The sequence below is a fragment of the Squalius cephalus genome (assembly GCF_949319135.1).
Source record: "Squalius cephalus genome assembly, chromosome: 20".
Classification (NCBI taxonomy): domain Eukaryota; kingdom Metazoa; phylum Chordata; class Actinopteri; order Cypriniformes; family Leuciscidae; genus Squalius; species Squalius cephalus.
In genome coordinates, this window is record NC_137141.1 from 34,902,359 (window position 1) to 34,918,189 (window position 15,831).

The following is a 15,831-nucleotide window of genomic DNA, read 5'->3' on the forward strand; positions in this document are numbered from 1 at the left end:
ATGTGACGAGTGGGACTTTATTACGTGATTTTGATATCGTACTATCCAAAAGAAAAATGGTTTCAGTAAAACATTGTGTGTTAGTCTGAATGAATCACATGTTGATTGTTGTTCAGAGAAAGAATTAGAGTGAATGCAGTTTGATAAATGTACAAAAACCATAAAAAAAAAATAGTAGAGGAAAGTATCTTATTTATTTTTTCACATTTATTTATTAATACTAAACCGTAGTAAGTGTCTGTGGTGTCGGCAGAGAAACCCAAAGCTGCTGTACAGATTTTGTAAACCGTCTGTCCGCTTTATATCAGAGCTTATTTATTTGACCTTTGCCACGCGTGTCAGTGTGATCCTCTCACTGTTCGGCTGTAACATGTACGCCTGTTTTTGAAATAAAAATGATTTGTGTGAACCGTGTCGCTTCTCCAGAGTCACTTCTTGCTATAATAACCTAAAATCCCAAACGAAAATGTAAAAACTCAGATCTGTTCTTTACCTTTAAGAAGGATTAATATGCATTTATACATCATCAGATTTCAGGTAGAACTGTATTCATGTACAAATTGCTATTATTTCATTTGTATGTTTGTTCTATTGTAAAAAACAAACACCGTTTAAAATGTTGCCTTGGAAGAGCGAACCAAGAAATGATCATTGTAATCCCTGTTTGGGAACAACACAAAAGCTCTTCATGTCTGAAAACACTCTTATGTTCATTGATAATTGCAACTGCATTGCATAATATGAATGATCTTATTGCAACATCGCCTTTGGCTAAAGATCTTTTGCATAAATATTATTGCACAACTTATAATTAACTTCTGGGTAAAATATCTGAGAGATGAGTGACATGATCATAATCTTAAACCCACATATGTGTCATTTTAATGGTGGCGGTGAAACTCATCAGCTGAGAGTAATTCAGTTCGTCACATCAACATGTTATTATTTGATCTTTACAGATTCCCCTGTACATATACTCACTCAAAGCAATATATAACAAATATCATCAGATTTATGGTTCATATCAACTCATCATATCAAATTTATTATGAAAAAGTTTACAATTAATCAATGTGACTCTGAAATCAAGGTATTATAAACAATACATTTCTGCTGATTTTTATATGCATATAAACTTGAGAATTGATTCTGTGCTCATAAAAGAGATGCTAAAATTCATTGACTTATGCATGTAAAAAGAAAAATCAAGACAATGGGATCTGGGAAAATACTTTATTTGCTTCAGTTCTGGACTGTACAGTATTTTGTGGTGTGATTTCATCACTGGACCCTTCGATCACGCGTCGGCACTGAATCGGCTGTGGGCGTTCGTTAGTCCGGGCGGCGAAAGCACAGATCAGAGGAGGATCTTGTAATAATCGTCTCTGTAACTGTAAAGAACGACCACAGCGACCCTGAAACACACACACACACACACACACACACACACACACCAGAGTCAATCCAGCTGATCACACACTGATTAAAGACTGAAGATTCATGACACACTCTGATGAACAGACTTCACTAACCCTCTGGCGCTCTTCGCGTGTCTGAAAAAATAAATAAAAAATGTTTTTTTAATTTAATATTTTTTATTTTTAGGGGATTTGTTTATACTAAATCGCTGTATTTATAATCCACTTTTTGAACATAAACCTGAAAATTAAATCTCCAACTTAAACTGGTAAATCTTGAATGCTTTAGAAGTTTGATCTGGTTTCAGAGACGACACTTGGCAGATTATTGCTGAAGTGAATAAAGGATATCTTTATCAATGAACATAAAATTCTGCAACTTTTTATATGAAAAATTTGCAAAAATACTATTTTAAATAAAATTTTTAAGACTGATCATATACTGATCATTAGCAGATGAACACATTCTGACACATTCTGAAGAATACACTAAACATTTTCTAACTTAAAAGTTATCGTGAGTATTCTTAAGACAAAACTGAATTAACATTTTTTGAAAAGAACGTTCTTGAATGTCTTAAATCCCTGTGAATTGATTAGGATGTTTGATATATTACGCATATAAAACTCCACTGGAGGATCTCACTGTGGTCATCTAGAAAGTGACGATTCATGTCAATAAATGAAGACAATATGCACTTCATAATCAGAGAATTAGGTTCTTGCTTCGTAAGAATAAAAAGATGTCTGACTGTATATTATCCGACTCTTGAGATTTTTGTCCATCTACTAAACATTTTAATTAATAGAATTAACATTCTATCATCAGTTAATTAATCTGTACATCAAGACAATCATTTTATATCAAGTTTTCTGAAATGTCATGTTTAAATATGTAAATGAGGCTTTATTTAATTAAATATGCACTAATTTCCAGAACAGAAACGTGAACATTCGATAAAGTCATGTTCGTTAATCTTGCCAGGTTTATACAGAGATTTCTCTTTTGATCACTAGATCAAACACACAGAAAATGTGTTTTAGGATTCAGATGTTGTATAAATCATGTGAGTGATGTATGAACAAACCTTCAGAATATAGATCTGAAGAAAAGTGGAGATTTCTGACTCAAACTCACACTAATAGATCGAGTGCACTAAAATAAACTCGTGTTTTCTTTCCGCTAGTCTAGTTCTGAGAAGCCAGATCTGCTATGAAAACACTCTAGTTTTAGTAAAATGAAGAGTAAAACTATAGTCAAATGAACACAAACCATATTTGACCCACAAACTCTCCAAAGACGGTCTTTGAGAATCAACACAACATACATAAACGCTAAAGTCCAGAAAAAACTAAAAACTGTTCAGAGAATCCCAAACACAGGGAATTTCCAGAAGAACGGAGTTAAAATGTTTCGAGAGCAGGAGAAAGAGCCTCTGAAGAACTTCATCGTCCGGATCAGGTTTTATGATCCTGAATAAAAGCGTCTGGAAAGGCGAAACACTGCCGTCGGGTTAATAAGCGTCTCTGTGAGGAAACCTGGCAAAACACGCTCTCCTACACACCCGGATACTTTAAAACAGTCGTTTTCCAGGATAAAAGCTACTCGTAATTTACAGTAGTGAAACTACGGTCAGGATAACCTTGGAAAACCGTTAGCTAATATCGTTACAAACACACAGAACTCAATATCATCAGAACAGTGTATTTATAGCATAAAGTTCACCCAAACATGAAAGAAATGAACTCACTTTTCTACTGTTGGAAACAAAACAATATTGGACCCCATTGACTTCCATTGTATTAACAACAAAAAAAAAAAAACATCTTTTGTGATCCACAGAAAAGAGTGAGTAAAGTGAACCATCCCTTTAAAAACACATATACATATAAATATCTAGCCAACTTTCTTTTTCTCCTTTTTTCTGCTGAACAAAAAAGAAGATATTGTGAAGAATGTTGGTAAGCAAGCAACTTTGGTTCCCATTGACTTTCATTATATGGGAAAAAAAATACACTGGAAGTGAATGGGAACAGAAACTGTTTGGTTACCAACATTCTTCAAAACATCTTCTGTGTTCCACACAAAAGCTAAAGTCATACAGGAACGACAGGAGGGAGAATAAACCATGACAAAATGAGCATTTTTAGGGGATACATTTCTTAATGGATTCAATTAAAACCATTAAAATGAAATCAAGAAAACTTGGTCATAGAATTTGGTCAAAATTTTTTTTTTTTTTTTTTTTTTTTTACATATTTCATAGAACATGTAATTTTTATTACACTTTTATTTATTTATTTTAAAATTGTACAAGTTTAATGATTTCAATTAATTAGACGTGCTTTTTTGATTACTAAAATTTAATTTAACCATTAAAACGGACTCCAAAAAATTTGAAACGAAAATAAATAAATGGAATTCAGACAAATTGAAATGGAAAAAAATAAATTTGGTAAAAATAAAATGGAATTTGAGAAAAAAATAAAACGTATTTCATAATGTTCTTAACTTAATTTTTTATAAACTTTTATTTATTTACCGGTATGTTTGTTAAATTGTACAAGTTTAATGATATCAATGAATTAGGAATGCTTTTGAATAATGAAATTTAATTTAATTAAAATGGATTCAAAAAAAAAAAAAAAAAAAAAATGGAATCTAGAAAAAATAATAATAATTTGGTAAAAATTAAATGGAATTTGAGAATTTTTTTAAAAGTATTTAATCGGGCTCTAAACGTAACTTTTTATAAACTTTTATTTATTTATTTATAAATCAAATTATACAAGTTTAATGATTTCAATTAATTAGACATGCTTTTTGATTAGAAAATTTGTATTTAACTGTTAAAATTGGTTAACCACTAAAAACCACTGAAAGAGCTAAAAAAAATAAAAATAATTGGAATCCAGAAAAATGAAAATGAAAAAAAAAAATAGAATTTGAGAAAATATAACATGGAATTTGGGGAAAAAAAATGATTCTGGAATAAAGTTTTCTACACTGTTTGTAGATAATATGGCATTATACCTGATTGTTGATGTAAATGCACTTTTACTCTGGTACCTTTTGTATATTTTGAAGTGGTGGATCTGTTCACAGATGCTCTTGAGGTAGCGCTGTTTGGGCAGCCGAGAGAGAAGCGTCTTCACACTGATGTTGAACTGCTCCTCGCCGTCGAACTGAGAGGAAGAGGACAGGAATCATATCTGATCATAATGTGTGTTCAGTTCATTCATATTCATATTCAGCCTGTGTGGTTTAGTGGACTCCACTTTTGGAATGCGAGGAATGCTTCAGTACACATTACCTAAAAAATAACTAAAAATGCTCAAAATTCAGACTAAAAATACTAAAACTTTACCAAATGATGATTATATAATGTCTACATGTGTATCTGAATGCACACTGAAGAGAAACTGACTTTAGGACCCAGAGGAACAGCTCATATAGAGATATAAGGCCATCTAGAGTCATGAAATATCATCATTACATTATTATATTCCACAAGAGGTCGGCAAAGACTCCCAATGTAAGATATTTAGAGCTGAATTAAAAGAGTTATGCATGAAATTGTGAGTTATTTTGAATTTAAGTTGAAAAAATGTGCTTAAATTACTATTTATTTATTATTTATTGATCAAATATAGTCATTTAAAAGGTAAATAAATATAAATATAGAACAAATATTATCAAAATGAAATAAAATAAGCTTTCTGAACAAAAAAAAAGTATAATTTTAGGGCTTCGGGTTATTTTGACCCGAGGGAGGGAAAGATGTGTTACAAAAATGCGAGGAAAGGTCTGTTTCAGAGTGAAATATCCCATAATTCTCTGTAATATCATGTGTGTTCATCATGGTCAGGCTGGGCGCGAGGGTTTCCCTCTTCCGCTTCAGTTTTCCACAGGAATGCCGTTCATGAACTCAGAATAGCTGATGATAACAGCGGCGGCACAAACCTCGAGGGACAGGAAGTTGACGAGTGTTTCCTTGGGCAGATCGACCTGAGGAGGAATGAGAGTGTGTGACGGTCATTTCCACACACACAATGGAGTCTTATCTGAACAACAGCACACAATGTAAACAGCGCACCAGTCAACAGGAAGTGCTCAAAATGAGCGTTAACAGGGCAGAAGTCAGTCAATATTTGTGACCCTGGACCACAGAACCAGTCACATGGGTCAATTCTATGAAATTGAGATTTATACATCATATAACGCTGAATAAATAATCTTTCCATTGATGTGTGGTTTGTTAGGATATGACAATATTTGTCTGAGACACAACTATTGTAAATCTGGAATCTGAGGGAGCAAAAAAATCTAAACATTGAGAAAATCTCCTTTAAAGTTGTTCATTTATGTTGGCGATTGTGCAGCATTCACTCACACAAATACATGTTTTATATATTTACAGTAGGAAATTTACTAAATGTCTTCATGGATCATGATCTTTACTGAATATCCTCATGATTTTTGGCATAAAAGAAAAATCTATAATTTTGACCCCTATAATGTGTTGTTGGATATTGCCACAGATAAACCCGTGAGACTCGAGACTGGTGACGTGATCCAGGGTCACATGACATCGAGACTCTTTGTTTTCATAATCAGGGTTTATAAAGGTCAGTTTAAGACTTTAAGAGCTTGTTGAGGAATAAACTGAAGTCTAAAGCACACGGCGAGTCGAATTAGAAACACTTCAAAGTTTCAAAGTCATTTCCATTAGTTTTTCATTCATTTTACACATTAAAAGAGCTTGATTATCTCTGAACACTAGAACGTGGAAATCACTCTTACTGTGCCTTCCTTTGACAATGTCGATGTCACTATTTAAACATGTTGACCAGTGTGCTTTACATCATCTCAGTAAAATAGACAAAATACTACAATAGTAATAGAATAAAAATAATAGAATTTGTTTGTCTTGTTTTTCAGTACAAATGTCTAATGTACGTTTACTGGAGAAGCAAAATAAGAAGTCTTGAATGAAGTTGATACAAATATCTGAAAATAATCAACACATTTTCATACTATATTGACATATTTGTTCATGTTTTAAGCGTTAAACTAAATTTTGTAACATTTCTAAGAAAACAAGACTTCATATATTCATGTTGCCACTCCAGTAAATGTATCTTGATGTATTTGCACTGGACAAAAACACTGAGGAAGATATATATATATATTTTTTTTTTTTTTTTTTTTTTTTTGCAGTGCATGTGATGTTTAATGCCATGACGCAGATTTAGTTTCTGTAAGTGATGTTGATCAGACGTGTGTACGTGTGTGTGTGTGTGTGTGTGTGTGTGTGTGTGTATATGAACTCATAACTCAGGGTTAGATGGAGTTTTGTAAACTGTAATAACAGTAAACCACTGTATTCACACATAACCACTAATTAACTAAATACGCAAACGATGTAAATCTCGATGACAAGCGTTCGCCACCCTTTGCTGTTTACAATTCTGAGAACTGTGTGTGTGTGTGTGTGTGTGTGTGTGTGTGTGTGTGTGTGTACCAAATGTCCACAAATACTCGTAAAACTTGAGATTCTGTACTTTGAGAGACTTTTTGCTGGTCCTCACAAGGAACATTAATTAATAAACATAATAAAATACAGAAAGTTGTGTGTGATGGGTACGTTTAGGGGTTGGGTTAGTGTGTGTGAGTGTGTGTGTGCGTGTGTGAAACATATCAGCCAATGGCGATCGTTTAAAAAGGCCAATGCGATGTCGCTAAGGCTTGTGTGTTGATCTGACAGCAGGAAATGACATCATGTACTCACAGCCAACACTTCGATGTCGCTGCACTTGTTCTGTAAATTGCTGCTCAGATTCTGCAGTCGCGATTGAATCTGCAAGACAGAATCAGTTCATGTTCATAAAGCAGAATGAACAGAAAACACACTTTATCACATATACACTGACGATCAAACGTTTAGAGAAGAGTCTCTTCTGCTCACTAATGCTGCTCAAAAACTTATTAAAAATATGAAATATTATTCTAATGTAAATCATCTGTTCTCTATGTGAATATATAGTATAGAGTATATAGAATATAAGTGTAATTTATTCCTGTGATCAAAGCTGAATGTTCAGCATCATTACTCCAGTCTTCAGTGTCACATGATCCTTCAGAAATCACTCTAATATGAGGATCTGATGATCAAGAAACATTTATGATTATTATCAGTGTTGAAAACAGTTCATATTTTAGTGGAAACTGTGATACATTTTATTCTTCAGGATTCTTTGATGAATAGAAAGTTTTAAAAGAACCGTGTTTATGTGAAATAGAATCTTTTGTAACATTATAAATGCCTTTACTGTCACTTTTGATACATTTAATGCATCCTTAATCAATAAAACTATCAATTTCAACAAAAAAAATTAAGATCTTACTTTTTTTTGTATCATAAATAATCAATGTATCATAAAATCTGAAGCAGCATAACCCTTTTTTAACATTGATGCTCAAGAAACATTCATTATTATAATCAAATCATCATATTAGAGTGATTTCTGGAGGATCATGTGACACTGAAGACTGGAGTAATGATGCTTTGATCACAGGAATAAATTACACTTTACTATATATTCACATAGAGAACAGATGATTTACATTATAATAATATTTCACTGTTTTTACTGTATGTTTGATCAAATAAACGCAGCCTTGGTGAGTAGAAGAGACTCTCAGAAACATTATAAGTAATAATCATTTGCAACTTTTGACCGGCAGTGTAATAAAGCTGAGCGCAGGACGGCAGGGGTTCATGTTCCTATGGCTCATCAGATATGAAAGATTATTTCATCAGAAGGGCGTCTCTGCTGTCCTGAGACTCACACACGCTGAATTAAACAGCAATTGAGCAGAAATGAACACAAGACTTTCTCTGTGTTTAATGGACTGTAAGGGAAATTTGTCAAAAAGCAGCTCTGGGATTGTAGAATTAATGTGAAATGCGTAAAACAAGCGAGTGTCAGTGATTGTGAGGGGAACATACAGTCAAACCAACATTTATTCACACACCTTCAACATTTCTCACATCATCAGTTTATTCGCTATAGTTTAGAAAATGGTAATAAAACATGAGCAGAACTCAGTTGATATTTGACTGGTTTTGTCCGTCCTTCTGTTAGACTGTCTCACACATGAATTATGTTGAATATCTGTCAGCTGTTAAATTTAACTACACAATTAGATAATACCAGTTTAGCTCAACCAATCACCAAGCAATGCTTCATTGTGTTCAGTCTGTGTGTGAAAAGAGCATTAGCAATTAAAGACAAAACACACTTCAGCAGAACATGATCAGCTCAAAGTGTCCCAATCAGTGTCACTGGTAGTCTCTGGATGAAGAATTATTGGGTATAATATGTCACAGTTTACTTGATTTTGCTCTCCTCACTCACATTATGAACTATAGAGTCCTGATCACACTAGTGAAACAATATCAAATATTATATCTGGTGTCTGAATAGTGTTTGCTTTTACTACCGGCCTTAAAGGCACAAGATGAGGAAGAGAGCGTGTTTCCCATGATGTCAGACGTGAGATCACTGTTCACAGACCTGCGTCTCGTATCTCCGTCTCGAGCTGGCGGACACTTTCTCAGGCGTTACGAGGTTCACGTTCACGGACACGCCGGCGTTGCTCCCGTGGGACTCGGACAAACCTGACCAAACACACCAGGACATCAAAACATTCAGACATCTGCTGGAAACACTTCAGATCAACAAGATGTCCCGCAAGGTTTTAAACGTAATGTCTGTGTTAATGTGTTTCAATGAATTAATAAAGCAGAAAGCCTTGAGAGGACACGAGTTTCTCACACTGTACAATGACTTTGATTTGAAATGAATGAACTTTGAACTGAATTGAGCTGTAAAACTACATTTATAGCTGAATGTAACAGCGTTTATAATGTCTGTTTGTTTCTCGAGGCCAGGAACGGTTACCTGAGTTTCCCAGAGATGATCCCTTAGGATTCTGGAGAGAGACGCTCTCTGAAACCTCTCTGATGGACAGATAAGACAGAAGAGCATTAGATGTTTCCTCGGACACATGGTTTCCTAGGCCTGCGCATTGACACACATTTCCCACTTCTATTTGATTTCGATATCGATTAATACAGATATATATATCTCAGGTACAGTACGCCAAACTACTAAAGGAAAAAAATCTCTTAATTAAGGCTGTAAATTATACAGGGAACAAGGAACTCTGTTTTCATGACCTATTTAATCAAACATACAGTAAATATTGAAGAAAATGTTCATTTCAATATATGTGACCCTGGACCACAAAACCAGTCACATGGGTCAATTTTATGAAATTGAGATTTATACATCATATAACGCTGAATAAATACGCTTTCCATTGATGTATGGTTTGTTAGGATAGGATAATATTTAGAATATTTGTAAATCTGGAATCTGAGGGAGCAAAAAAATCAAAACATTGAGAAAATCTCCTTTAAAGTTGTTCATTTATGTTGGCGATTGTGCAGCATTCACTCACACAAATACATGTTTTATATATTTCCAGTAGGAAATTTACTAAATATCTTCATGGATCATGATCTTTACTGAATATCCTCATGATTTTTGGCATAAAAGAAAAATCTCTGGTGACGTGATCCAGGGTCACATATAATGAATATGTAATATGTTGCATATCAAAACGCTCCTCTCTAGAGTTATTTGTTGAGTTTATGGTCACTGAATGGCTTTAAATGTGACAGTATTGTCTCCAGCGGCTGAAACACTGATTGACCGATTATAAGAGACATGATTGATTTCAGGAAGTTGTTCTGAATGTTTATTTGCTGCTGTAACTAGTAGTAAAGATGAAGAGATGATCGGTTCAGCTGTCACACACACACACACACACACACACACAGTTACTGACTGAATTTCACAATAAAAGTGACAATCAAATTGTGATTATTTAGCGGCAGGAGCTGTTTAGTGAAGTTTAGTTCGTGCATCAACTGAAACAGCATTAAAAGATCAAGTCTTAGGATTTCAGATTTAAGATATCGATTAATGAAAATGAGAATTGATTAAAATTGAGAAATCCATCATTTTAACAGCTTGGTTGTTTCCGGTCGGCGTCTGTCACCTGTTCCTCTCCTCGGAGAGTTTGATCCGGCTCTTCTGGATGAAGTGATCGACCAGATCCGACTCGGGAATTCTCTTCTCCGACTGACGGTCTTTCTCAAACGACTTCACCTGACGGAAGAGAAGAGAGCCAGCCAATCACGCACTTTTATTCCTACAGTGCTTTTCTATATTTCTATAGAGCTTCTATACAGCTTTACATTAATAAACAGGAAAACAGCAGTGTTAATGTTGTAAAGTTAATCAATTATGAAACTAATTTTCAATGTTGATTCAATTCAGTTCAGTAACAGTCAATGTTGCAAAATTCATCAATTATAATTTTTTTTATGTTGATTCAGTTCAATGTGTGTCAATGTCGCAAAATTCATCAATTATGAAACTAATTCAAATTCAGCTGTACAGCAGCTCAACGGAAGACACTAGTGTCGTTGTTCAGATCAATTCAGTTGTTATCCGGTAGTGTCAGTGAAGTTAAATAGATAATATCACTGAATATTAATAGCTTGTTGAGCTCTAGGTCAGGTGTTGATATGGTTTACCTTCAGGTAATTTCCTTCTTTATCAGACACCAGGACCATGAATGTGATTCCAGCTTGTCTGCAATGTTCCAGAAGGGCTTCTTGTGACTGTGGCACAAAAACACACATTAACACACACACACACACACATCTGACTGCATTCATAAGAGTGTGTCAAAAGTATTGTGTAGTCATTGTGTTTTGACGATCAATACAGTGTATTCTGCCCAAGAACCGCCCAGTAATAAAGATGAAACACATGAGGGATTTAATGACTGTGGTTTTGAGTCGAACAGAATGATGATAATAATAATAATAATAATAATAATATTGTCTTGTGGTTGAGTAAGTGAGGGACTCTAGATTGTGACTCATGAGGTTCAGACTGAAGGATCTGCTGATCAGGATGACACTGGTCTCCATGTTTGCTTCACGTGCGTCAGCGAGAGCGTCACGGATTCTCCTCCTACTGTCTCTGTATTTATTATGTGGCGTTTAGTCTTTCTCTCTCTTCTTCATGATCACTCTACACAGACTGTGATGACGCTTTATAATATCGTGAATCTAGTAACGTTTTTAATAGACGGGAAGCATTGATGATGTCGAAGCTCTGAAGCTGTGAGCATCCATTCACTCATCCGTGTGAGAGAGAGCTGGTTCAACACTGCAGACAGTGTGTGTGTGTGTGTGTGTGTGTGTGTGTGTGTGTGTGTGTGTGTGTATCCGGCTCCGTCCGTGTGAAACAGACGTCTCTCTGTGCTGTATCACACACACACACACACACTCAAACACACACTCTCACTCACTCACTCACTCACACACTCACTCACTCACTCACTCACTCACTCACTCACTCACTCACACTCACTCACTCACTCACTCACTCACTCACTCACTCACTCACACACTCACACTCACTCACTGACACACTCACTCACACACTCACTCACACACTCTCACTCACTCACTCACTCACTCACTCACACACTCACACTCACTCACACTCACACACTCACACTCACACTCACACACACACTCACTCACACACACACACACACTCACTCACACACTCACTCACTCACTCACTCACACACACTCTCACTCACTCACTCACTCACTCACTCACTCACTCACTCACTCACACACTCACACTCACTCACACACTCACACACTCACTGACACACTCACTCACACACTCACTCACACACTCTCACTCACTCACTCACTCACTCACTCACACACTCACACTCACTCACACTCACACACTCACACTCACACTCACACACACACTCACTCACACACACACACACACACACACTCTCACTCACTCACTCACACACTCACACACTCACACACTCACACACTCACACACTCACACACACTTACACACACTCACACACACACACTTCACAGTTCAATAACATCAAAACCCAAAAAACACACTTTCATAAACTCTAACCAAGAATCATTAATGGCCAGAAATGTTTCTATTCAAGGGAAATGCAATGAATTTAAACCTGAGAGCAAACTAAGATCTACGTTTGAAAGCAGAGTAAGAGTTAACAGGTTTGAGTTCAGCCTGGTGTGTTTTGACCTCTAAAGCCACTGGTGAGTGTGTGTGTGTGTGGACTCTGCTAACGCATCATCATCCAGCATCTCACAGCTTTCGGCCACATGTTCTTCATCTGCGCGTGTGGAGAGAGACTCTGTTTGTGTTGTGAACTCAAGCACTGGAACGACTCTCGGCTTCATTAGCACTCACGCTCATGCAGAACTGCACTAATAAGCAGAAATCAAGGGCATTTTCATCGCTCTTATCTTCAGTGTGAGCGCAGACTAACCAAAGCAAGATTCTGGTTTTTACTGCAACAGAACAAAATTTCATAATACACAGATGAGGCAAATCATTATAACCACCTGCTAATATTCTGCTGTACTAGTGCGCGATTTATTAAAGGCATTCTATTAAAATGCATTATCTATTAAAGATAATGGGGTTATCTTTTTCTATCTGTGTATGTCTTATATATATATATACATAATGATCATTAATTTTCTCCAAATATCAGCATTACAAATGTGATATTGATTTTATACAACAGTTCAATAAACAAGTTAATATTAAGTGACTTATTAGACACAATATTGGCTGTTTTTGCTCTATTTGCGTCTCTGAGTGACAGCGGCGTTTCGTTACTGAATGAATTAATCAGTTGAATGAATGATTCAATGACTCACTCATTAAGACTTAAATGAATCAGTTGAAACTCAATGACCCCCTCATTAACGGTCACTTGCTGCCACCTACTGGTGGTTTTAATTTCACATTTAAAGTATCTTTTCATTTATTAAATCCTTTCAACTATCAATATTCAATGTTTTAAGTTTACATTATTTCTGCATGTGTAACGGCAGGTTAAACACATTGATGTCGCTCTGAGCTTCACTAAACAGTCTGTGTAAACACATCTAAACTTCAGATGCAGATTCTGTGTTTCCTCTTCATTCCAAAGATGAGTTTTGTTGATACTGATTTCATTTGATTGGTAACAGCCCTATTGTGTCTTATTATTCTAATTAAATGTATTGATTAAATGTAAGAATTTGACACAAAACATGATGCATACATTTAATTAGGTTAGAAAAAACCTTTATAAAGGCAAAAATGCCTCATAGAAATCTATTTAAAATATTGGAAAAGATGATTTCTGTCACTGCTGTGAACTGACCAGCACAGAATATGAAGAATATCAAAAACTTTAGGAGTCTCTGTCAAGGTAGACACAATAAACACACAAAATATCATTTAAATATCGTTATCGATCAAATCTGAGATTTTTTTGTCCATTTTTTTCTCCTCTATAGGTGTCAAAAGTCTCTCCTTGCCCATTTCTGCCGCATCAACACACTGACTACAAGAACTGATCGTTCACCAATCATCTACTCAGAACTTGAGTCATGTGACCAACATTTTTGTCTTCACCTGTGAGTGTTTTGACTCATCAAACATCATATAAACACTGACCTGAGACACATCATAGACGATGTCTGTCGAGACTCCAGCCGCCCAGAGTTTCTGGATGACATTAACGGCTCTGCTCATGGAGGACTGACCCACGGGAACCACCAGAACATCACAGGAGCTCACAGGAGGCTGACACACACACACACACACACAGGTCAGATATAGTGTAACAGTCACACATCTTCCGCTGATACTGACCCTGCGTCTCAATGTTCACACTATCCATCCTGAACAGTGTGTGAGATTAGAATTAGTGTGTCCCAAAGCATAGTGTGTTGAAGAGAGTGTGCCAGGAGTCCTGGATGATCTACTATTCCCAGTGGATTTTCGAATTGTGGATCCGTGCTCAATATAACAGCTAATATTACCCACAACCCACTGCAATTTGGAGAAGGAACTACAACCACCATGTGAACTGGAATTATTTTGACAATGTTTTATCTGTGCAGAGGTAAAGGGAAGGAGGCCTTCACAGGGGAGAACTCACACACACACTCACTCACACACACACACACACACACACTCACTGGTTCCTCCATATTGGCCACAGCAGAGCAGATCTTATCCAGAGCGATGCTGGCGCCGACTGCTGACGGGACCGGACTCGACACCGTCGGCCCGTGGAACTCCATGATCTGACAATCAGGAAAACACTTGATCTGAACAATGACACTATTGATGAATTTTGAGACATTGACTGTTATTGAACTAAATTTAATCAACATAAAAAAAAATCATAATTGATGAATTTTGAGACATTGACTGTTATTGAACTAAATTTAATCAACATTAAAAAAAATCATAATTGATGAATTTTGAGACATTGACTGTTATTGAACTAAATTTAATCAACATAAAAAAAAAATCATAATTGATGAATTTTGAGACATTGACTGTTATTGATCTGAATTGAATCAACATTAAAAAAAATCATAATTTATGAATTTTGTAACATTAATTAAATAATAATAATAAAATATAATGAAATTTAGGGCAAATAATGGGGAAAATAAAAAAATACATAAAATTATAATAAAAAATAAATATAAAATAATAAAATAAAATAAAAATATATAGGGAAATATAGGGCAGAAAAACAAAAAAATAAAATATAGACAATTAAGAGATTTAAATGTTGCTCAGTTGTGTACAGTTGTGTTGGTGTTACCAGATGATCGTAGCGTCCTCCTGCTGCCAAGATATCCGGGACGGTGCGTTTCCGTTTCCTGATGAACGCCACAAACTGGAAAATGACCCCGCAGTGATGCTGGACCTTATAGACCAAACCCAGATTCACCACAACCTTCAAAACACACGACACACACATTCAGATGAAGAGGAGAACTGATCCAGAAGATGAAGAACATCAGATATCACACAGACAGAGCTGTCACACCTGCAGATTACAATCAGAATTGATGAATTTTGAGACATTGACTGTTATTGAACTGAATTTAATCAACATAAAAAAAATCATAATTGAAGAATTTTGCAACATTGACTGTTATTGAACTGAATTTAATCAACATTAAAAAAAATCATAATTGAAGAATTTTGCAACATTGACTGTTATTGAACTGAATTTAATCAACATTAAAAAAAATCATAATTGAAGAATTTTGCAACATTGACTGTTATTGAACTGAATTTAATCAACATTAAAAAAAATCATAATTGAAGAATTTTGCAACATTGACTGTTATTGAACTGAATTTAATAACATTAAAAAAATCAT

The 15,831-nt window shown here is 35.3% G+C and overlaps 2 protein-coding genes across 5 annotated transcripts in view; one reads left to right on the forward strand and one right to left on the reverse strand.

Moving 5' to 3' along the window:
- The window catches only part of LOC307147696 (cysteine-rich motor neuron 1 protein), a 71,042-nt gene extending 70,628 nt beyond the window's left edge, over window positions 1–414 (forward strand). For all 3 annotated transcript variants that reach the window (XM_079852602.1, XM_079852600.1, XM_079852601.1), the window contains exon 14: window positions 1–414. This exon is cut by the window's left edge and continues 944 nt beyond it. The gene's annotated coding sequence lies outside the window, so the exon portion shown is untranslated.
- Window positions 415–1,020: 606 nt separating this feature from the next.
- eif2ak4 (eukaryotic translation initiation factor 2 alpha kinase 4) overlaps window positions 1,021–15,831 on the reverse strand; it is a 59,837-nt gene continuing 45,026 nt past the window's right edge. For both annotated transcript variants that reach the window (XM_079852825.1, XM_079852826.1), the window contains exons 29-39: window positions 15,265–15,399; window positions 14,624–14,731; window positions 14,097–14,225; window positions 11,093–11,179; window positions 10,552–10,661; window positions 9,387–9,445; window positions 9,000–9,103; window positions 7,211–7,279; window positions 5,383–5,427; window positions 4,489–4,604; window positions 1,021–1,415 (exon numbers count right to left, since the gene is read on the reverse strand). In XM_079852825.1, the coding sequence (XP_079708951.1) occupies window positions 1,358–1,415; window positions 4,489–4,604; window positions 5,383–5,427; window positions 7,211–7,279; window positions 9,000–9,103; window positions 9,387–9,445; window positions 10,552–10,661; window positions 11,093–11,179; window positions 14,097–14,225; window positions 14,624–14,731; window positions 15,265–15,399 (1,020 nt within the window). In that variant the 3' untranslated portion in view covers window positions 1,021–1,357. The remainder of the gene's footprint in view (window positions 1,416–4,488; window positions 4,605–5,382; window positions 5,428–7,210; window positions 7,280–8,999; window positions 9,104–9,386; window positions 9,446–10,551; window positions 10,662–11,092; window positions 11,180–14,096; window positions 14,226–14,623; window positions 14,732–15,264; window positions 15,400–15,831) is intronic.